Below are 25,291 nucleotides of genomic sequence, written 5' to 3' on the forward strand. Positions count from 1 at the left end.
TAAATGGTACTTGGTGTTTTGAAGTTGAATGAGAATGTTACAGTGAAGAGTGAAGTTTCTCTAAAGATGTCAATGTGCTGCTTCTCGCAGGATTACTCCTCAGTGAATCACAACTGACACAATCTTTTCCTACAGAAGCCACATTTTAAAACGTGGTGAGTTGGCTTTCCCTTCCTCTAATAGGAAAAATAAATTGCACCAGTATCAGTCCCACAGTTAGATTATCCACGATTCTTTGTGTCATTAATTAAAAGACCATTAGCCTCTATATACAGAAATATGCAGCAGGATTGTCAGTCCATAGGCCAATTTTTAAATTTAATTTTTAAATAAACCTGGCACCAGGCTAGTATGCTGGCAAATAATAATCTCAAATGCTACCTGATACTGGAAAGAATGGACAATTTTTATGCTCATAACTATTTCCTGTGAAGCTGCATTGGACTGAAACTTCAAGAACTTCGTGGTTGCATATGTTCTCTATTTTAATCTAATGGCAAAAATGAAGCTTTGAAAAAGTATGTGACAGTACATGAGATATGCCTTGATACTTGCAAGGCTCATTCAATTAAGACGTCTGCTAGGACTGGTTAGTGTTTAATAATAAATAATGGGGAATTCCTTTGGCAAAATGAAGTATACATGATTTATAGATTTTGCTATAAGATAGCAACTTCAAATTAAAAACATTTCTTCTATTGCTAATTTAGAATCAAAGCCACTAGCATGTTTAGTTCTCCAGATTCATCTAATTTTTTACATAGGTATCTCTTCCATCTCCTTGAATAGGGAACAAAATGTCTCTGAAATGTACATTTCGTGCCTGTAGTATATAAATTACACCTGAAAACAGCTTTTTCCAATACATTCTGTGAATATCTAAGAATCTGAATAAGGTTTTAGGAGTTAGCTTGAAAACAGAGAATGAGGACCCGTTGTTCATTTTTGTGACAATCTGTTACTTACATTTCATGACTAAAAACATTCAGGTTGTGAATGAAATACATAGCTTTATAAAAGTACATTGTGACATGGAAGTGACTGTACTGTCATTGCTTTTGATGTCGTTATTTAAAACCTGCTGCAATATGACCAACAGCTTAGAATCGCTGCCATATTTTACTATGTTTTTGATGCAATTATTGGCAGAAAGCCAATATCTTCCCAATACTGACTTTGAACTACGATAAAAAAAGATTTTTTAGAAAGTGTGACATATACAGGATGTAGAATATATCTGAATCTAACTGTGAACTCCCTTCTATTTTCTGAGTATCATTGCATTTAATGGCAGTTGAAAAGCCACTCTGATCTTGACATAGTCAGTGCATTCTGCAGCCTGCCTAGGTCTAGGGAGGCTCTTCAGTTGTGTTAGAAAGAACAAGTAAAGAACCTTCAGTACTGAATTATTTTACATGGTTGAGCCACCTGACTCAAATTGCACAGGGTAAGAGTTTCCTGTCTTTGAACATACAGGGCAAAGGATCAGAGCCTGAGGCTAGCTAGCAAAGAACCAACCACCATCACATACCAGAAAATCAAGATTGAGAAAGTAAACTTGGTAGTTTTCCTAGTTGTAAAAATCACAAAAAGGGGAAAGATAACACTGGGTGGAGATGTGTGTCTCAGGGCTGCTTTTTGTTTTGAAAAATCTGTGACTCTCTAGGGCTTTCTTTACAGTAAAAATAACCAGTTGGGAAATTCCTTGGCTGAGTCAGAAGAGTTTAATCAAGATGTTCAGAGACCCCATAGCATACAGGACTCAGGCAGAGGCACGGTCCTGGGTCATCCTGCAAAATCCACACTATTGCAAGTGTGTTTCTGAGAAATCAAGTCAGCTCTTTGATCATGGCACACCAAACAAATTGGAACTTGCTCAAATTTTCATTCCTATTACATCTAATTTCTACAGGAAAATGTATAAGCAACCAGAGCTCAGAAGGGCTGCCTAGTGCTCTAAACAAAGATATAAAGGCACAGAAAAAGAAAGTCAACAACAGTAATCTGGGATTAGAGAAAATCCCTTGAGGCTTAATATGAGAAAATCTGTAAGTCAGAAAGTAATTAGGAAGCTAAAAGTATCTTAATATTTTTTTTCAGTATGAAGTGTAGTATATTTAGAATATTTTTTTTCAGTTACTACTGTTGCATACCAATCCTTCAAAACACTTTCCATAGCTAACACATAGCTAGTAATCTAATTAGAAGTAGATGTTTTGAGAAGAAAGTTCTAAAATGACATTAAGAAAGCTAAGCCAGAGAGGAAAAAAAAAAAAAAGGCCTGACCAAAAAAAAAAAAGTAATGAGAGCAGAATTGTCTGTGGTGAGGCAGAGGGAAGTAAACCAAGGAGGGTTTGGAAAGCATGAAGCACATAAAATATCTTTTAAGTTGCTAAGCATCTGCATGAGTTTTGTAGTCTCTAAAGTGACTATTAAACCCTGGAATGATTTAGTAAGGAGTGCTCTATCTACAGTGGTCTTGTAAGCACTGTAAGAGTGGGGTTAGCATTCTCCTGGTGTGGACACTCTCTACATAATCTAGTGTTACATATTTCTTACTCTTGTTGAAGTAATAAAGCTTGATTGAGTTATATACACAGAATTGTCAACCCTCCTTAAACTTTAGCTCTTTTCCAAACAATTTCAGTACCTTTGGAGTGGCTGGCCACTGTGGAGCTCTAGGTGTAAGGTGACTGCTCTGTTACGCTCTTAAACACAATGGAAGGGCGATGGATCTGCATCTTGGAGACACAGAGCTGAAAACTCGAACTGAAATCTGACCAAAATAGACTCCATGGGGAATCAAGAGTACAGGTCCATTTACAACAGTGGGAAAATTGGATTGTGCTGTGGTAAATGACCTGTTTTTTCCAATTGTATGTTTCACTTCATGAAACTATGCTCACGATACCTTGACTCATTCGCTGTATCCATGCTATATTTTAAACACAGGTCCACAACAATGCTCAGATCTACTTCTGCCCTATACTAACATTCGGTTGTTGGGAAATATGCTCTCACAGGCTCCCACAAACTCTCTGAGTGGGCTCAAGTACTCAGTGCGATGGCTGAGCATATTAGGTCCAGCCTGGTTTTCTCCCTCAAATTCCACGTTTCCTTGAGTTGATACCCTGTGTCTGTATAAACTTCCCTAAAAGAACCTTTTGTGCCGTAAAGATATATGGTGTCCCTATTTCTCTTCACTTCTGACTGACACTAGAGTATGTAGATACATACACGGAGCCATACAATTCCTAAGGCAACAACGTGGACAGTCCCCAACCTCCCCACCCCTCCCAAATAAAGGAGCAAGATGAAGATCGAAGGAGCAAGAAGATGTCAGCGAAGACAGGCCTTATGTTTTTGGGTTTAAACCTAAATTAAGATTAGGAAATATCCTCTTACTAGGTAATATTTCTACAGTACAGAATCTTGAGAGTCTGGAGTTGCTTACACTCTTTCCAAAGACATTTCAGTGCTTTGTAAGATTAATGCAACCCGAAACATCCAAGAAGTGGAGATAAAGGCAGGCTGTGGCCAAGTATTGTATATAGGTGTCAGTCATCTGTAAATGAAGCAACAAGGCACACAGAAGTTAGAAGATTATTGAACAGCTGGAAGGAAAAATAAAACAACATAGCACACAATTTCAGTGTCTGATTTGTGGGAAAATGATGTTTTAAAATAACCTTGTGGAAATAAAGTTTCTGGCACAACAGAATTCTGAATCTCTGCAAGAGGCTCTACAGGAACTGTCACTTAAATATCAGGAGCATATAAGATATTAGTTAAACATGATTTCAGCACCGTCTAAAATCCTGTGGGTTGTTTTTCACCTAATCAGAGTAGTTTAACATTCCCAACCTCATGATTTTGCATGTGGCACATGCAAAGGCCTTTAACCTTTCCTGGTATTGCATTGTTCTCACTGAACTATTAGGATGTGCTTAGAGTTTAGTTACACCACTTTTGTATCCTGGTTCCCTGTTACAAATGAGTCTCATAGCAAACCCTTACTAACATATAGCTGTGTTTGTTTAGCTCTGAAGTAGAGCTGCTTAGTTTCACCTCACAGTTCCGTTTTTCTAAAATGATATTCATAGCCATTAATGCTAGAAGACTTGTTTGAGAAACACGTGAGATGCTGAGTCTTCAAAGTACAAAAGCACTCATGCAGGTTATTTAAAAGCTCCACTGACCTTTGCGGGAACAGTCAGGAATAAACTGACACAGTTTAATAGCCTTGTTCAGTCAGGACCAAAACTCAAGCGGGGACCTGCTAAAGACCTTTAAAAGATACTTGATTAAAATCAGAATGTTTCTGACCCCGGTGAAGTGGAACGGTGGAGAGAGAAGTGTGTTTCACTAGCACTGAACAGCCAATTGCGTGAGAATCTCAGGTGAACAAGGAGGCAAGAGGAAGCTGGGACCTGGTTTGTGGGACAGAAAATTCCAATTTAGGTATGTTAAGATCCAAAATAGATTAATAAATTGATTACAAGGTGAATAAATAGACTAATATTCCTACTGAAATAAACAAAATTTGCTGACCGAACTCAGTATTCAGTATCAATACATTTAAGAGAAATCTACATTCATCACACACTTAAGGCTAATCCCTCCACAGGACTGAATTACAGAATTCACTGTCCATTGAACGGTGTTTTCAGAGCTTTGCTATTTAAATACCTGAATTATTGAACCAGAGATTTATTTTCAATTCTTGCTGTATTTTTTCATGTACAGGATATGTTTCCCAGAGCAACTTCACTTTTTTTTTTTTTTTTTTCTCCCTATGAAGTAAGTTAAGAGCCTGATTACTCTTGAATCAGGCTCATTCCTTGCATAAGACTTTGAACTGCACTGCGGAATATTTTATGGTATCATCATTTGCAGAATGACTTGTACCTGTCCTAGGTGGACAGAAACATGACAGGGAGGCTCACTGCACTTTCACTGAAGCCAATGGGGTTTATTCAATGAAAATTAATTTGCCCCTGTAGATGTGATTAAAGGGATAAGCTATTCTAATGTTAGAGTAACTTGCACAGCACATGCCCAAACACTCTTATTGGACATGTGTTTCCACATGGTGTTTTCCATGTTCTCTTGCTATGTTTTTTGTTTTAATCCAGTTGTTTTTGTGTTGTTTTATATATATATATATATATATATATATCTGATACTGCACAACATGACCGTCAGATGTATTAATGTATACCCTTTGGAAAAGGTTCATTCTTAGTTTAATCTCCTGAACATTTTTAAACAGTCTCTCAGTGGAAAATATTTCTTTATGTAGCAGCTGGATCCCCTCAGTTTATACTAGAGTTTGCCAAAGGATTTGAATCACCCATTAGTTTTAACACAGGTGTACCCAGCTCATTTTATGGAGTTGCAAGCTGGATTCAAGTCAAAAGAAAGAAAAAAAAATCTTGTAAACTTCTGTGTAGGTTTATTTTAAAAAGTCTTGATGTTCTTTTCTGAATATGGTAGTTAACAGATCGGATTTTAACCTTTTAAAGAAGAAGATATTACTTAGAAACAAAGTGTTGGAAGGGGATTACTATGTCACTCAGTTTAATTCTTGTCCCTGTTTGAAGGAATAACAAAATATGACCCAGTTCATTCCCTTCTTAAGAAGGGAATTAACATTACATGATACTTTGCCTCTATCCCAAACTATCCCAATTTCCAGCCTAAATGTATCCACTGATATTTTATGCTATTTTTTTGTGTGTGATATGTCTATAAGGTGTACAATGGAAAGTGAGGCTTGCAAAAAAATACCTAATTTAACTATCTGCAACCATTAGAAGAATGCCAAATTCTCTAAAGAACCAAGTCTCAGAACTTTAGTCAGTTGAACTTAGGCTCTGATTTTAAAGTTAGATGTGTGCATTGTAGAATTGTGAGGAGACATAGATTCCAGCAGGTCAAATTTTTAAATGAAATAAAATGTACTTCTTTGCAATAGCAATGCCAAAATTACTGTCCCAGTTCTTACCTGTGGACACACATACCTTTGGACAACAAGCTATGCTGACAGATGCTAGTCTGTGACAGTAAAGTGCCAAATATTTCACAGCTTCATCTGTCAGCTGAGGGCAATTGGAGACGTGACAATATTCTAGGTGTTTTGTGCCCTTGCAGAACTCCTGAAAATGCAACAAACAGAGCTATCGTTCTTTGTTAACATGCCTATTCTATTTTTCTCAATTTACAATATATTTATGTCAATCCTTTGATCCATTTCAGGCACTTCAGTTGTTCTATGCACCCTTCATTAGCCGTGAAGTTACTCAGCTGTAGGCTGTGAATTCCACTGGAATAAGAAGAGCTGCATTAAGAGGCTATTTTCCATTGCTGATGCTGATACGTTATACAGTGTGTTCATTAGAATAAAATTCTGCTCCATACTTCTAATACAGCTCAATGTGGAAACTTTTGCTTTAAGAAACTGCAGACTTGTTAACTCAAAAATAAAACAACCTAAAGCAGTACTTCTTCACTTAATGGTGCCATGATGTGAGTATACCAGACCATTTTGTGACATTAGCTTCAGTAAGAATCTCTTCTCTTCTATCATTTCCAGCCTAAAACCATGGTAAAATAACTTAAATTTGTCACTGAGCTGGTCTTCCATATTTTTCTAATCATGGCCTAAAGCTGACATAATTTGGCATATACTGGAATGAAAAATCTACCTCTACAAGTAGAACCTTTCTCTAAAGGAGAAAGAAGGAAATATTTATATTGCAGATTGAATACAAAAACTGACTGCTTGAAGATTTTCAAAACCTTTCTAGAATTAGTCCTGAGGTAAACAGACTAAGGACTACATGGATAAATACCACATGTACATGCAGACAGAGATACATAAATACACTTACTTATTTTTCATTGTGAAAAAGAGTCTATAGTAACCAGACTATGGCCACTTTTTCTTTACATTAAGCAGGAACTCAGGCACTAAAATATAGTTGATCACTGGTAAATGTTAGCTTTTTGATGATCAAAAGGTGTGTGACTGTGTGTGATTTTCAAAAGTCTTACATTAACAGATGCAAAGAAACTTGAATGAAAGTCTGAAATTTGTTTCCCAGACCAACTTTTTTAGAAATTTCATCTGTATCATAACTCTAGCTGTTTTTGTTGTTGTTGTTGCTGTTTTGTTGTTTTGTTTTGTTTTGTTTTGTTTTTCCTACCAATACAGCTGTACCAAGGTAGTGCTTCTTGGGCTTTGGGTTCTTGTTTATATCACAAAATATTTGAATGTGAATGTTTTAATGCAGGACTGGTTAGAGTGAACAATACCGAATTTATAAAAATTGGCTTTTGTACCTCTCCTATTTTAATCCTAGATTTACAGGGTGTTAACAACAACACAGAAATATTCTAAACCCAAAAACTGGTGGTTTTTTTGTTTTGTTTTGTTTTGTTTTGTTTTCTGTGTGTAAGAGAAATCGAAATACCTTCAGAATTAGTCTCAGACATGACAACTTAATCACTACATTCTCAGCTAGGGTATGCAGCACAAGCTGAAGCCAAGATTTCAATGGCTGTGAGATATGATTATCTTGTTTTTACTGGCATAGTTAGTCTACATACATACCTAAAACATCCGTCAAAGTTAGGTTCTGAATTTGCTCTTAAGTGCTATTTGCAACAATGCGGGAGTAAACTTTAAGTCATATTTCACAAAGGAAATGGTGCTTTGTTTGCTCTCTTCATCTCTGGATCCCTGGCTCTATGCCTATGATGAAAATACCCAAGATCTCCAGAAAAGCTGGTGAAGATCTGAAATTTTTGCAAAACATTAAGGACACAACAAATAATTGAATAGTATAAGAAGGAAATATGATTTTCTAACTTATTTGCACAATTTTAATTCTGCTTAAATAAGACCTGAAGGCACACAAGCATCAAAGAAAATATGAAGTATGAACACACTGCTCATAAATTGAGCATTGTCTGAGCTATGAATGAGATCCTATTTACAAAATATGTGATCACATAATCATTTACATACTGCTATAATGCCTGTAAACAAGTAAATGAATTAACACTCTAAGATCAACATTTTTTTTGCAATTTTACAACTTTCTGCATTTTACCTTAACAGTGTTATTAAAGACCTCTTAATATGCATTTTCTTCTCATATAATTTAAATATTCTTTATATAATCAAAGAATAACTAGGATGTACAGCATAAAATGGGGCAACTTTCTACAGCTTTTTCCATAAACTCATATCCTTTGATTTCACCTTTAAAGATGGACTTACCATTTTGTTTCGAGTTACTTTCTTATCTTTTCTTCTTCCTGCCCTCCCTAGATCCATGACCACATGGTTTGTCCTACATCTTCATGTGCTCACTTCTGATTCTTTCTTCATCAGAAAGTTCATATTCATATTGCAGTTACAGAAAGTGTAAACACTTCTTTTTCACATTCTTTTTTCACTTTATGTTGTGCGACACTTACTGAAATACCTTCTCAGGCATAGTGCGATGTAGAAGTGAATATTCTCCTCTGAAAGGAGCAGTGCTGGCTCTGCACCGACTTTCAGTGAGATACACAAGATGTACATACTTGGTCATTGTTTTGTGGGAACAAAACCATGGAACTTTACACTCATGAAAGGCCAGTCAGAATTATTCCTAAAGAAGCAAATTCTAATGGTCTGACATACACATTGGGTAAGAAGATTCAATCCAGATGCATCCCTTGTGGTGCAGCAACAACTGACTCATTCTTATAATATATAGCTATAAAATGATGGATGTTGGAGCTTTATAATGGAAAAAATGTAGAGGCTGAAGACTGGGATTACATGATGGCAGTGCCTGTACCTGCAGCCTGACAGTCTGAAAGTGTTTATGGGCATAAAATTGATGCTGTTAAACAACATGATTTAAACATTTCTGTTACATGTGGTTAGAAACAATTCTCAGTTACAGAAAAAAAGCAGGATGTAAATACTTTCTCCTTCTCAACAAAATGCATAGCTCTTTTTTCCACTGTAAAGTTATCAACTAATGCTTATTATATTGTTCTGAAACACAAAGCTGTAAATCAACGCAATTGTATTGAATCTATCAAATCTCCATAAGGATGTAGGTAAACTTCAAGCACATACACAACCTGTGATAAAGAACAATACATTTTGGAGACAGTCATCTCCTTTTCTTCATCTGAATCTTCAAACTAGATTCACTTCGTGCCCCCTAGATAATGTATGGAAGTAAACAGCAAGAAGTTGACCCCTATTCACCCTTTTCGTGCCACTTGCAATTGTACAGATCTCAGACATATTCCCTCAGCCATCCCCTTTCCAGACCGCAGGTTCCTTGCTTACTGATTTGCTCCTTTTAAGGAAAGTGTTCCATACATCTGATCATCCCTCCTGCCCCCTCTGAGTCTCCTCCAGTCTCCAGTGCAATGTTTTACCCATAAAAAGAATTCCAGTAACACAGAATAACCGATTTTAGCAAAACAAGATAATGAATACTAATAAATCAGAATTTCATATGTAGTTACTGCTGTGATGATAGTATAAGGAAGATAAATATTTGGATGGCAAATCTCATTGTTGACTAACTAAAAAAGCAAGTCCATAAATCAAAAATACAAAATAATTTATAAGCATTGTAAATGGAGTTCAAATACTGTATTAGAATTAATATTTCTATGAAATTGCTAATTATTCAAAAGAGTGTTTTTTTTTTACTGTGTAACTTCAAAACTTATCATCGACATAAAAAATCGCCTTTGCTGCAACTTCAATTTTTAGGTTGTTTTTTTACATATTAATTAATTTCCTGTGTGATTACTTCTTAAAGATTATTGACCCCGGAAAATTTCTAAGCTTATAGGCTAATGTTAAGGTCAGAACAGTAACAAATACATATTTATATTTTAGCCTAATTTTTTTTTTTTTTTTAAGAACAACGTCTCTCTTTATATGGTCAAAATCCAATATTTAAATTTTTAAACCAACATATATAATAATCAAAAGAAAAACAGTGGGGAAAAAATAAGTTTAGTGAGATTCAACAGATAATTCTGCGGGGAGTATGAGGTCTTTAGAATAAGAGGTCAGTATTTCAAATATCTAGCTGAAAGTACATGTAGTCTAATTTCAAGTAGATTACTTTCATCATTACACATGAACAAATTATGCAGTTGATGTTTTCATAGGACATTTTAAAAGTGGAAAAGTGGTTGTGTTTTTTTTTTTAAATAACGGTGTAATTTGTGCTGTGGTTTTTTTTCTATAAAATAGCTAAGAAATCTGTTCAGTCTGGATGCGATGTGTATGCTTTTCTTATTGAAATATAATTTGTTATTTTTAAGGATTTGTGCTGGTAAGAAATATACTGTTAGACTGAGACATATTTGTATCACTAAAAGACAGTTGCGTGTAGCAATGTATCAGCAGCGCATGAAGAACCACACATAACAGGCTAAATGAAATTTAACTATTCCACTGAACTAGTCATACTAAGTCAAGTAAGCACGGCATTCAACAAACGGCAACCTAATAAAGCAGTAATACTTGAAAGTTCACACTAGCAGTGAGAAAAGTATATTCTAAATAGAAATTCATGAAAGATTTTTAGAGCAAGGATGAAAGAATAGTGCCAGCAATTTAGACTGTAATTTGCACAGTACAATTCAGTAAAAAGGCTCCTGTAGAATCAATTTCATTCAACGCAGAGGGCAGAATTTGAGATTCATTATAATTTACAGAAGGAATGAAAAAAATGAAAAGGAATAAGAAGGGGAAAATGATTTGTAATGGTGAAAGTGTAGAACGTTGCAATGAAGAATGAATGATGATGTAAAGAGTAAAATATTATCTGTTTTGGACATCGTTAAATTGACAAAATAGAGAGGCTTCCAGGACACATCAAGAAAAGAAGTTAAGTTTTACCTGAATCCCAGTATCACTGACATTTTTGAATTCTGATAAAGAAAGTTGCTTTATTTTTCCACAGCAGCCAAGGGCTCTCAACCCCTAAAAAAAATCCAGAAAAAAAATAACCTTAGAAATCAATATATGCAATTATATGTAATTACATTTAATATCCTAAGATGGCCAAAAATATCCAAGTTTTGTATGTTAAACCTTCTACCTAAGAATTACAGCATCTTTTAAGACACAAAAATAATAACTCTTCAGAATACTCTCACAGAACATTATTTACTTTTTACAAAGAAAAACAAGGGTTGGAGACACTATATAAGTGAGCTATCCAAAGTCACTCACTGAAATCCTTGTGGGAAATATAGTCTGGATTTCTCTCCTCCACCAAATGCTTCATTACATGACTGTTCTCAGATATTCAAAATAACTTTCTTTTTGGTTGCATTTTTTTTAATCAAACTAGAAATAATTATCATTGTTGTCTAGTTAAGCTCTGATTCTGAAGTGTTTCTTAAAAGGACTTTCCTGCATCCATTAGAATCTAACAGAATAGCAGGACTTATTTTATCCATCTCTGTCCATAAGAGCCGATAAATGCTAGGCTCTTACGTACATCCTACTCTTCTACAGAATGCATGTAGTTTACCCTCCTATTTTTTCCTGATGTACATACAGGAGTTAGGAATTCATTGTAGAAAATATTCAATGGCAAAAGCAAAAAAAAAGAAAAAAAAAATTTAACCTGTTCAGAAAGAAAGAAACTGGAGAAAAGTAGTATCTTAAAATTGCTGCCTTTAGGATTTTCTTATTGGTGAAGGTCTTATGACTAAAGCTATGCCTATAACTACAACTTCTGAGTACAACAAGACCATACTTGAGATGTTTGAGTCACACTGATAGGTACATTCTACTTTAGAAAAAAAAAAAAACATATTCAGGACAATAGGGAGGTGAAAACTTTGGTAAATTCCTATTTTAGGAGTGCAAAAGGATCAGAAGATGCTTTACCTTTTTTACTGCTCATACCCCAGGAAACAGAACCATGTTCTTAACCTCAACTTTAATTTGAAGGAGAAATAAATGTTAATTTTGTAAAATGTGTTTTAATATTCACAGCAGAGTAGTTGTATGCTCCATATTATTGAACAAACTTTTCTTCATGAAAACAAAGTTATCACTTCATTCCATGTGGTTAATAAATTATCTACGATTAAGTAGTGAACAGCACTACACAGAGAGGAAATATCATACTGACAAAATAAACACATTTAAGTAGTGTCTGGAATCCAGATGTGGAAACTGTAGTGATAATGCTGGGAGAGTGCGGCTGGAGTTCAAATTTTGTGAATTCCTGAAACCTCACAGGCTGAATAAAAACAGAAAATGGAACAATGAAAAAGATTTTCAATCCTAGCTGCTTATGAAAACAATTAAATTTGCATTTTTTTTCTCAGCAGACACAGTTATATGCTGACCATTACTTACAACAGCTTCATGAAAATCTACAGATTTCAAATTTTTGTTGTCCAGAACAATCTTATTCAAGAAAACAAATAATTGTCTACCTAATCCTCAAATGTGTTCATGTCAGAACAAGAATTCCTTAAAGAAGAGACTCGTAGTGATAGGGTCAACCTTTAGGACATTGTTTTTTCATCCATTTCCCTTTACCTAAAAATGGTACGACTTTATGGTACTTGGTAATGAAATATTAACTTTTTTTTTTTCTACATGACAACTAACACTGCTATTATTTCAAAGCTAATCTATAATGATATTATGTGACTATACTGACACTGTGTCATAATAAAAATATTTTTACAATAAAAATCAAAGTCTCCTTTAAGGTGTTTCATTAATAACACCAGATTTGAGAAGGCAAAGACTAAAGACACGGTATAAAAGGAATGTCATTAGGAGCTGCCAATCACACATAAAAAAAATGAAACTTGGATGTTTCCAAAAATAAACCTCTTCAAACAAGTTCAGTGCAGGAAGTCTAATCTATATGAATTTTTAAACTATTAGTTTTTAATTTAACATATGTAGCATATGTTAACATAAAGTAGCCAATTATGACTACTTTTAGTAGAATTCCTGTTTTATTCAGTAGCATTCCCTGATAAACAACATCAGGGATTCCCATCTGGGATACTGACCTATTCCTGAGACTTCTATACTAAGCCTCCAGACATTTTTAAAAAATATGTCGAGAGCTATGATTGTATCATCAGAACTCCTGGAAACATATACTAGCAAAACGGACACTACACAGCATGCAGACTATGACACCTACTCTGTAGGTTTCCAAAACATCTTTCTTCTTTAACATGAAGAAATCTCCCATGTATCTTGGATTAATCTTCTGTTGCCATAGCGAAAGAGAAGACTTTGTCTTGCATGTCTTGTATAGCATGTTTATTACAGTCTCCATTTAAAAAACAACTTTAAAAGAAACATTTTATTCTTCCCCAGCAGCTGTTTTTTTCAAGCAACTGAATTTTACAGTTTTGTTCTGTTTAAATGTTTTGTTCAGTTAATTCATTATGGGAGGCCTACAAACATTTGCAGAACATCATTTATTATTATTTCACCACAGTTTTTGTTGATAAGAAAATAAGAATCTACTGTACCAGATGGTGAGGGTCTTCACTTGCTGGAGACAAAAGTCATCTGAGGCTGTAGCATACAAAAAAGCAATTCTTTATTATTTATATTTGCAAACTGCAACCCTATGCCTTTCAACTGCAGACTGCAATGAATGTATCATCTCTTACTAACATGTGCTACATTATTTTCAGCTTCCGAGATTTCCATTCACGCATCTCTTGGTAACCCTAAAGGTCAGCATCTGTAAAGTATCTATGTCTTTATGTTCCAGAGATACACAGATGTCTCTTCCTGTTCATACCCCAAATCAAACAGGCTGACCTCAAAGTGACTCCAATCCTGGAAGACAGCTCTTCTTAAGAGGTAGCTCCCACCTTCCATTTGTGAGCCATTTTGAAATGACTCAGGCCATCCTCTAAAACGCTTATATTTCTGTACAAAGTAGCCACAGTCCACCAGTTTCATGCATCAAACACCTAGTAGAAAATGAAAATGTAACCCATATCTTGCAGTATCATTTCCCTAATAAGATATATGTGGGAGAATAACATTCAGTTTCAGATAAGCAAACACCTTCTGGAAAATTGGTAAGTTCTTAATCAAAGCAGCTATATTATTTCCAATACCTGAGCTAATAGGTCAGACCTGTTTATGGGAACTGTAAAGACATTTTTTAATTGCAGTGCAGAAATCTCCCTGTATGACTGTGTGTATAACACATTCCATAAAACTTAATTTCTGTATCTAAAACCACTTGTGACTAGACCAAATCAAAACTCATGAAATATGTTTCTTGATACTAAGTCCAGACAACAGGGCTTCCATTGTAGCAAAATATCCTGTAAAACCACTGAGCCCAGTTTTCAACTTGGCTGGTTACCTTTAATTCCTACTGATTTTTGTTGGAAGTCAAGGTGTTAGCACATCTGGCACTGATTGCAGAGACTCTCTGTGCATTTCCTATTTCTACACAGAATTAAGTTCCTAAGTCTTCAGGCCAAATCCTCTTTCTCTATTCCCCCAGGAAAACCGGACTGCTAACATCTGAATCTGGAGCTTGCATGAATATGTTAGCATGTCCTTCTCCCTGCCTTGGGGTTGTGTTTTGTCACTTCCTTTCCTTTGGAAATCAAATGCAGCTAATTCATTTGCAGTCTGTTGCTGCTTATAGCTATCAGCCCTGGTAATATTTTTTCTCTTAACCTTTGCAAGGTTCTTCCTCAGTCCTACTGGTCTAATTTTTTAACAGACCAAAATGTAAAGCCAGGCTATGGATTCAAGACACCATAAATACAGAATCCCACTGCAAAAAAAAAAACACACAGTGCAAAATAAAAAAATACTCTATATAACTGTGTAAAGCCAAAATGATTTTTTCCCCGTGGTCTGTTTAGAATCTTATTATTAAAATATTAGTAGATATTTATGTTGCAGCCTGGCCTTCAGGAACAGCCAGGATCTGAAAATCATTAAGTACAAACACATAAGAAAAGAAAGCAGAACTAATTGTTTATATACTACCCTCAACTTTAAAGAGCAATTTTGCATAGCCAGCATGCAAAGAATTTGTGACTGATGACTTGGTGCCACACACGATTCCTGCAGGGACATGCCAGTCAGAGGAGAGACTGGGACCTTAGGTTCATTGCAAGAGAGACTTCATGCATAACAGCCATTGAGAAGAAACTGTAACAGAAAACTCCTTCTAACACTTCATATTTCCTTATAATTTTTGATTTTAGAAGTGTACCAGAGTTCTTTCCATTTTTAAATTGTTTATATATCTCAGGAGTCAACTGATTTACTTTAACAATTCCTTTTTTATTCCTTGTTAGGCTTTTTCTGACTGTCTAAATCCTGTTTGGCTTAAGCCATTTTCTTCAAATGTCCCAATACTTCTATATTTAATGTTTTTTTTTTTGTGTCCCAAGTAGATGGGTGGTCCAGGCCGTGTGCATTAGCAGCTTGTGTCAGATCGAGGAGGAACGCTACGCAGCTGCATGCTTTCAGACTCTCAGACTTGGAGCAAAGCTGCCAAAGCTGTGTCATATAGAACATCAGAGAAGGTTTAAGATATTTTATGAAAAATATGGAGACATCAGAGAAGGTTTAAGACATTTTATGAAAAATATGGAGAGCATGAGAACAAATCTTATAACTAAAACTGCTTCTCTAATTCATGGAAGCATTTCCACTGGGACTGCTTTTATATGAAAGACAAATAGGTTTCGGCCCTAAATGCCAGTGTTTCCATCTCAGTAATAGAAACATAACCACCTTGCATATATTGTAAATAACGTAAATAGAATATCTAGATGAATAGAATGTACTAGAATATCTACAACATCCAAGGTGATATGTGATTAGCGTATCATCTATGCTTTCATGAAAAAGTTCACAATACTAACAATTTGAAACCGAGAAATCTATGGTCCATATTCCAGGGTTTTTAGGAGAGCAGGAGGTAAGGGAAAACTATGTGAGATGGAAGGCTAGCTAGGAAAAAAAAAAAAAAAAGTTTTCACAAAGAATTTAAAGGTAATTTTTTTCAAGGAACTGTACATTTTTGTACTGTCATTGTGTTGTTTGGTGTCATTTTATTTTTTTTTTTAATCTATAACTGAGCTTGCAAATCATTTCATTGCTAAGTCTCTCTTTTAAGGTGTTCATGACTCTAAGAAACCTATTTCTAGTACAAGAATGACAAAAACAGAACAACCGTGTCCTTCCCACCACTAAAAAAAAAGTTTTGAGACTTAGAAATATGTGTCATTGGTTTTTTTTTAAAACAATTTTGAATGAAGAAGGAAACATTTTCAGAAATGTAAAAAGATGAATACAACTGAGAATTATATATAGACTGTATATGTATTCACATGTTGTTATTTTACTGATATTCTTTAAAGGAAAACCTATATGGAAGGATGATGGCTTATGATTGCATGAAGTGTTTATTATCTGCATATCGGGAGGACAGGAGAAACATAACGCTAATTTTGACATCCTGCCAAGAGAAAACAAGAGAAATGAAGATGAGGTTTCACTTTTTTTAAAGAAGAGCAGGTGTGGTGAGGCAATACTGCAGAAACTGCTCAGCAGTGCTCAGGAAACGCCCTAAAAACAGCTGAGAAAGATGCAAATCAGATGCTTCCTTTTTAGCATCATAATGGACTCTAAGTCTTGTAAAAGAAATAATGGTTTTCTTTAAAGTGTTTTCTTTCCTTTGAAGAGGGCACACTAAAATAACAGAGTGAATAAATTAATACTTTAAATGGAATTGTGTTTTATTTTACTAAATGTTGAGTATTATATATGAATATATATTATACATTATATGATTATATAGAATCAAAGCCCTAGTGAGAAAAGGAGAGCAAAGTCTTTGGGATGCCACCAGTCCTTCACATTCATGAAGATGTTATCCTCTTCATTGGTTGATACTTGCTTTTATTAATGAATGGTCTTTGACTTAGCAAGAGACTTAAGAATACATACAAACTTAAGCATGTGATGAAATTACTTGCTTTATCCTAGGTTCTGTTTAGAAGTTTGCCTTTGTTTCTCTATGCATTACTCTCTGTGCATAAGTTCCTATACAATACTGAAATCTGAATACATGCAGTGATTATTTTTATTCGTTTTCCAGTCTTTCTATTGACTATTAGTTTCAGGACAAGTATAGTAAATTTCTACAAACATGAGAGAGATTATCAGTGTATTTCTTATTAGCACTATGTTTTATCATTACTTTGAGTCTACAAAGAGTCTACAGTGTTTTTCTGTACTAACAAGTTCTCTTGTCAGGTACAATTCTAAGGGTCGATATATTTCTTCCAAATGCAAAAAATTCCCTGAATGAAAGACAGGCTTTAACAGGGACATTTCTCTTATTGGCACCAGAGAAACTACAGAAGAGGAAGGCAACAGCAACAGAAGAAAATAAACTCCATTTTGATTAAGATCTTAAGTAAGGCAGTTATACATGAGGTACAAATCTGTAAGAAAATCTGACTACTGTATCTTTTCTCCCCTATCCTCCCCCTAAGTACATATCATCCTTATTACAGTAAATTCTGCTCTATTTAGATGGGCAGAATGATTTTGCCATCATTTGAAAAACTAGAAGGAATCATCTCTTGTGTAATGCAGATCAATGTTCCATATTCTACACGTTTCACAAAGACACCACATTCACCTAGACACCAAAAACAAGAGATCTGCTGTGCAGGCTACAAGAAAGAACATGAACCTTACAATTTCTCTTTATTAGCATACAAATAGTAGCTTTTTACAAAGCAGAGTGCAAGATCTTTTTCATCAAATCGTGTTTTAAGATTAGAAGATGTATTTAAGATTTAATGTTTTAAATGCTTAAATGTTATAACATTAGAAAATGCATGAGTGCCATACACTTAAAGAAAGCAAACAGTGAGAACCATACCAGTTTTCTATCTTGTACTAGCATTCAGATCAGAAATTACAGGAATGATAAATGGTCAATTTCCGAGTGAGTTTATCTGTCTTGTGGGAAGGAGGAAACGGAATGTCTTAAAAATGCAGTGTAAGCAGAACAGCTTGGATTAGTGCCGAGGGCAAGGGTTGTGCTATGTGAAAACTAGAGTAAGAAGAAATACAGCACTTTAGAAGACTAATTCTGAGAAGCAAAGAGAAAGAAAACATTTATGTTGAAACACTGTGGGACTGTAATTCTAGGAATTATATATTTCATTCAGGTATAATATTGTGATATTTAAAATAACAACATTAAATTAAATCTTCATGGATTTCCCAGCCCTCTTTACTTGACATAATATTGTGTTGTATTGTACTGGATTTTATTTTATTTTATTTTATTTTATTTTTAGGTCTCCATAACGGATACAAGTATTTTAATTACTTTAGCACAAATTCTGTGTTAGAACCAAGCAATAAGGTTCTTGGTCAGAATTCTTCTTGAACAGCAACTGAGTGAATATTCTGTATAGCAACAGTTTTCATCATGATGTTTCTCCTAGATTTCTGTGTTCAGTGAAGAGTTTGCCCTAAAAGTAAAAGTAACAGTTAGAACTGGCTCTAAACCCTACCCACGAGGCAGGACCTGCCAAGAACATCTTATGTGGAGGCCTGCTATGTTTAACCTGGCTCCCACACTTGCTATGTTGCTTTCCAGAGTCTTAGCTTCTTGACAGTTTGAAGATACCTTCTTAGTAATTCTTTCACTAGCAATTATTTTCTGGACCACAGTGTAGATCTGTGCCTCTGTTAGAGCTAACATTTTTCACCATAAACCTATTTAAAGGAAAATGTAATTTTTACAAATTCAATATTTAAAAATACCAGTTTTTCCTTTTTCCTCAGGCCTAATCATCTTGGAGCAAAAAAAAATAATCTGCTTAGCGTTTTTTACAGATCAGTTTCAGAGAGACACCCAGCCTCCTCTTTTCATCAGTTTCAGTTTCTCTCTCAAATCTGAGAACTATCCAGTGTGAGAATTAACTTTTATTGGGTAGTGCCTATATATTGGCAAATATTGTATTACACAATTCTAAAATCTGTTTTAATGATATTGCAGCTCCACTGCTTCTTATCCATGCAGACTAAATGAATGGATTTTACTGTATTTTTTTCTGAAAGCTTAAATAGATAGCAAGCACATTGTTTATTATTTAATTATATATATATATAATATGCATACATATATACAATTATTACATATATATACCATATCTGAGATGTTGGTTGCAGAGATATCAATGGACATCAGTGACGACGTATTTCCCAAAGCTTCAATTCCAGCATCAGTAACATTTTCACAGTGACGTAGATTAAGGTAGGTCAGTTGATGACATCTAAATTAAATAATAATAATTTAGACAATAAGTAATAAATAAATAAATAAATAAGAAAAACAGAAATGTTGGCTTTTCACTTCTGTTACAGAAATGTAGTATAACAAGTACATTTTTCTCATAACCCTTGCCAAGTTTTTTTCAGGGGACCTATGAAAATAAGCTCTCCATACCCATGGGATTATATCAGACTTTTGATATATGGCTTATGTAAGCACTTCCAGAGACTACACTCATAACGTTTTGCATTCCAAAGGTTTCAAACCATGAAGAGTAATAAAATTAAATGAAAATATGGAAATCAAGGAGCTATATTACAAATTCATATATATATTAATGAGTTTGATGCTTGACTTTTCCCCATCTCCAAATCTGTCATATCTTGCACAGGAACATCAAAGCTCACCGCAACTACAGAATTCAGTACTCTATGGCTGTAACCACACCCACTTACAACAATGCAAATAATAGTACAAAGCAAACGTAGACATTGCTAAGATCTTCAAATCAGCACTCACTGAGCATACATGCATGACTGAATTTTACCTCCTAAGTAAGCACAGTACGTAGTGTGTTCTTATAAGCAAAACAGAAGACCTAAGAAATGATTGCAAACAATGATTGCATCTACGTTCAGAGCCCTAGGGGCAACACTCCATCAATAAAACAGAGAAGGCATTCCCTAACTTACCAGCAAGCATGCTATAACTGTTTACAACTAATGTTATGAAAGCCTAACAAGGGGCCTGCTGAGATATCTAGTAATGAGTGGAAAGACTGACTCCGATCTTCTCTTGAACTTTAAAATTTGTAGTTTGATTGCCAATACCAATACTCCTTCTGTTGAATGGGGAATGAAGAGGTTTAGTAACAGAGTGCTTTTTGTTTGTGCAGGCATGAGTATTTACTGAGTTTTCAAAAATGTGACCTAAATGAATTTTGTCACTGACAACAACCACTTAAGCACTTTTTTTCCCTAGAATTAAGACTTCTCAGGTTTCCATATTAATATTGATGATTTCCCCTTTGTTTCAATGGCTATACACCTCCATCACTGATTTTAAAAGAGAAATGTAAGCAATATTCATAGAATGTATTTTTCCTGTTCTACACAATTCAATATTTAATTTAAATTCAGCAGTCTATATTGTAGATAAACAGAAATGAATACTGATTTTTAATACCTTTTTAAGTCCCAAAAATCTTAGAATAATTAATGGCTTGATTAGGAGATGCTACTCTTTGTAACTGCTAAACTGCTAAAAACCAGAACTTTCTGAGAAAAAGTCTATTGGAGATCATGAGAAATTCCATCAGTTCTGTCTCTCAGATGTGAAAGCATATCAAAAGACAGAGCTTGGAAAACATATCTAGATATCAAAACCTGTTTAAACATTTCAGAGTAATATTTGTTATTGATATAATATTTGGTATTAATATCTTTATTGATTTAAGTAAAGAAAATTATTTAAAGGAGAAATGGTATTTCAGCACAGAAGCAAAATACAGGGGTAGTACATGTATATGTATGTAGTAGCTATACGTGCACTGACTGAACAGTTCAACTATTTCTTGAATTATTTCACTTAATCAATTGCATGTCACACGCACAACTGTCTAACTCATAATATACTAAAAGGTTATTAAGATTAGGTAAATGGAAAACCTTTCAGCCAACCCGGGCGGCTTGGAGTGTTGACTACAACTTGGGTAAGTGTTCAATACAGCTCATATCTTTGACACGTTTAACATTACTTGTACAATTAGCTTTCCAATACGTTCACAATATTTCAGAGAATCACAGAATATCCTGAGTTGGAAGGGACCCACAAGGATCATCGAGTCCAACTCCTGGATCCCCAAAGGACCACCCAAAAATCAGACCGTGTGTCTGAGAGTGTTGTCCAAACGCTTCTTGAACTGCAGCAGGCTCGGTTCCTGCTAAAGTTCAAGATTTCTTCTGTGTTCCCTGATGGACAAACAAGCTATCCCAGATTTCTCTAGGACAGAATCATATTTTGGCTTGCACAGTTTGTTGCAGAACAATCACTGCAAATCCCAAAGTCCTAAAAAAAAAGCATAGGTAAGAATAGTACTGCTGAAAAAATTGTGCAGTGAACACACATACTAAGTTTCTCCAGTCAGCTGATGAACCATATAAAAACACAGATCACACACTGCTTCACTTGGATTATCATACATGAAGATGACAAACATAAATGGGGAAAATATGGCAAGGGTGTGAATCACCGCATTGCCTGTGTCAACTTTTAGCCAACTTTTTACTCATATCTATTGTTTCTTAATTTTAATAATTATGACCAGTTTCTTTCTTCATTATTCATATGTAGTCAAACACTTCCTATAATAGTAAGCATTCTGAATTGTTAGATTTGCTCTTTCTGTCCCATTCATTTCTCAAAATAAAATAAAATAAAATAAATCCATATGACTCTAAAGTTAGAAAAAGTTAGACTTTTAGACTAAGAAGTCAATGAAAAAATAGGAAACCGATAAAGAGTTTTAACATCCTATAAACTAAACATTTCAAAATCTGTTCTTAAGATCCTGTTACCATTATGGTGCTTCCCTTGATTTCTGTCATAAATGCTAAATGTTTCTAATTCAGAGTGAATTCTTATATGAAAATACTCTCCAAATAAGAGAAAGAAAAAACAACAACAACAAAAACACTAAGATTTCCCCTTTGGTAGTCTGATATTTCTTTTCTTAAGAAAACTCTTTACAAAGTTTTGATTTGTTACAATCTATAAATTTGGCTATGCTGAAACTTTTACAAATGTCTGCAAAAGTAAGTAAAACAGAATACAGAGTTTTACAATAGCTTTATAATTGCTTTAAAAGTTTTGTTAATGCAATACAGCAATTCTTTAGCGTTAGAGGTAGTAGAAACATGTACAAACACACTCACAGCCCAAGAAACCATCTGGCCAACAGACTGGAAAATCCAGCCTTCTAAATGTTAATCCAGAAAATTCAGGCAGCTGTCTCATCTGCACAACTGAATTACCAACATGATGTCATGGTATTACTCCAGCACTTCTCAGTGCATCTATGCACGCAATGTTATCAGATTTTTACACAGCATCAGCAGGCACAAAAAGTACTTAGATACATATTAAAGCAGAATCCCTAAAACTAATCCCTAAAATGATGTCAGAAATGTTACGAGAAGCAGCAGTTCGAGCTTCCTTGTATTATTTTATAGGTCTGTTGATTTTGAAATACATGTAGATTTTGCCTTCCCTTTTCCCACCCACCCTTGACACTATTACCGTGCCACAAAACTGGGAACAAGAGTGCAACTTTGGAAGCTCTTTCTTTGTTCTTTTTTTTTTTTACTGATGCATGATACATCTGAAATGGAAAACAGTCTTCACACCAAATACATCCTTCCTCTACAACATAACAGACTATGTTGTCTTCGTAATTGTACAAAAAAAAAAAGTATTCACAAATGTAAACAATAGCCAAATTTTAAGACAGCTCTAGTTCTTGCATTGTCTTTTGTTATCATTTTCATCTTCTTCGAAGCCCTATTCCAGCACTAAAATGTGCCGTAACTTTTAAGTAATATAACTTCTACTGTTGAGTCTTTTGTTTGAACTGGTGTAATAATTAATGTTTTTTTGAAAACATGGTACAGGAAAAAAGAACTACTTGTATAATTTTAAAAAAATGTTAATATATATGTATTAATATGGCAAGGCTTTATTTTTAAAATTGAAAGATATGCTAATAGGACTTATGATGAGCATAATTAACTTTACTAAAATTCTTTTAGAATGTTTTGCAGAAAACTGGGTGCGATAAGCTGTCTGCTACACTCAGGACATGAATATACTTCAGTTGTGAAATCATCTTAAGACCAACATCTGTCTTCTGGCAACGAGCAATATGAATAAGCCTGATGTATGGGCAGCATTTACTTATCAACTTGAAATGCAAATCAGTAATTTGGTCATTTCCCATTGAAATATATAAAGATGTAAGTTACACGTCTGACATACATTAGGGGCCTGATCCAAATATCCAGTAAAATCAGTTGACAGATTCTTACTGATTTCAAATGATGTGGATGAATTTTCGAAATCATTCTAATAATTTTGTGAAATATTATACTAACCTTCAATCCTGACCTTAACGAGTTTACATTCAGCAAGGGCTTTAAAAGTTGGATCAGAAAGATGTGGAGAGTCAAGAAACACAACAGGCATTATCTGTCAACATTTTTAAACCAGAGCCTTTGAAGGGAAAAAGGTGAAATAAAATATTCATATACCTATGCTGTCATATAACAAAGGATCAGAAAACAGTCTGCATGCATACATACATACTGCATGTTACAATTTTGAATAAATAATTATAACTCATTCTAATAGTAACTTCTAAACTGTGAGCACTATATAAATAACTGGAATTCTCCATATATTCATTATCTTTGGGCAGCTCGGTCTTGGGCATACAAAGTAGCTCCTTTAACATATAAATCCTGTGTAAAGGACAGGACAGTTTCCTTTTAGCCACTTGTTCTACAGATGTCATGGATGCGAACCACATGAGAAAAGGTTGTCCTTGATATTCACATGTAGTGATCTCACTATTTCCCAGAGTACTGGAATTGGGAGGATATCCCAGCAGTAATAAAAGGATGTGGCAAAACAGATTGTCAGTTCTAGTTAATATTAAAATGTCAAGCAATGCTACTTTACTATAGAAGTTGAAGGTGTTTTGCATGAAGAGTTATGACACAAATAACAATCTTGCGCAGCTCAGCCTCCAACGTTGTACTACGCGAGTCATTCACTTGGAAAACATCCACAAAAGAACTGTCTGGCATGTACTATTAGGTACCAAGTAAGGTCTATGGGGACATGAATCCAAAAGGAGGAAACTTCAAAGATGAAGTGTACTGGGAGGGACTCCAACTGCTGCCTGATTTGCCAAGTTAAGGGGAGCAGCAGTGTAAAGCACTGGGTTTACTTAGGGCATATGTTTTGTCTGACAGCGAACACCTTTAGCAGACAGGAGGTAGTCACAGGAAAGAAAGCCAGAAGCTAAGCAGTAGCTACTGATCCATCACACTACAGTATGGTGACATTGCACTAGAAAATGCTTCCAGTTCTTGCACTTGCAACCTCTACCCTCTGTAGCACATTTGACTGCTCCCCACAACTACTTGTCAGTGGAAGTAAGAGTCAAACCTGCTTTCCTTCCACTCTAGCATTGAGCAAGGAGTTTAATGCACTGGGTTTCCATCTCTTTTTGTTTTTGGAAACTTAACGATTTGGATCCTTTTGTGTCTGAGGTTTGGTGGCTGTGTTTTGTTTGCTTGTTTGTTTGTTTTTCCTTAACTATCTGACTCTTTAAGCTACAGTCAAGGCAGACTGCCTTTTCTGGCATAATGCCCCATCTTTTAACTTACAGCCAGGTTGGCTTGCTCTTTATGTGTTCTCAGGCCTGAAGCATTTGTGCAGGTCTCATGTCCACACATGTGGAATACAGTGTGACTCAAGTGACACTCTCAGTACTGTGGATGCAAGTGGAGCATCAATGTTTTTCCTACAGTGGTCTGTAACAGCCTGCAGGCAACATGTGGTGATACAAATCCAATCGACTACCCTCTGTCAGCTGCTTGTATTCAAGGCCAGGTCTGTCATGGAGCAGCTGCTCTGAAAACAGCTATATTTCAAGAAATAGCTGAAGAAAGTAAGAGAGCAACATTTTAGGGGTGGAGGGGGCAGTCCAGTGCAGGGGCAAGATACGACTTCTAAACAGACTGTCAAAAAATAGAAAAATGGTCTTAAGTGATATAAGAACCTGGTCTATTAATGGCTTTTAGCTATCAAATATCTATCATCAGACAGGGAAATAAAAT

At 35.0% G+C, this 25,291-nt stretch overlaps 1 protein-coding gene across 1 annotated transcript in view; it reads right to left on the reverse strand.

Moving 5' to 3' along the window:
* Positions 1–25,291, reverse strand: part of FBXL13 (F-box and leucine rich repeat protein 13) — an 89,363-nt gene that overhangs the window by 12,981 nt on the left and 51,091 nt on the right. The window contains 8 exon segments of the mRNA XM_066990564.1: positions 3,406–3,484; positions 3,487–3,565; positions 6,024–6,158; positions 10,940–11,023; positions 19,266–19,392; positions 22,756–22,811; positions 23,197–23,383; positions 23,542–23,645. Of these exon segments, the coding sequence (XP_066846665.1) occupies positions 3,406–3,484; positions 3,487–3,565; positions 6,024–6,158; positions 10,940–11,023; positions 19,266–19,392; positions 22,756–22,811; positions 23,197–23,383; positions 23,542–23,645 (851 nt within the window).

This window comes from Anser cygnoides, chromosome 1, assembly GCF_040182565.1.
Source record: "Anser cygnoides isolate HZ-2024a breed goose chromosome 1, Taihu_goose_T2T_genome, whole genome shotgun sequence".
NCBI lineage: Eukaryota > Metazoa > Chordata > Aves > Anseriformes > Anatidae > Anser > Anser cygnoides.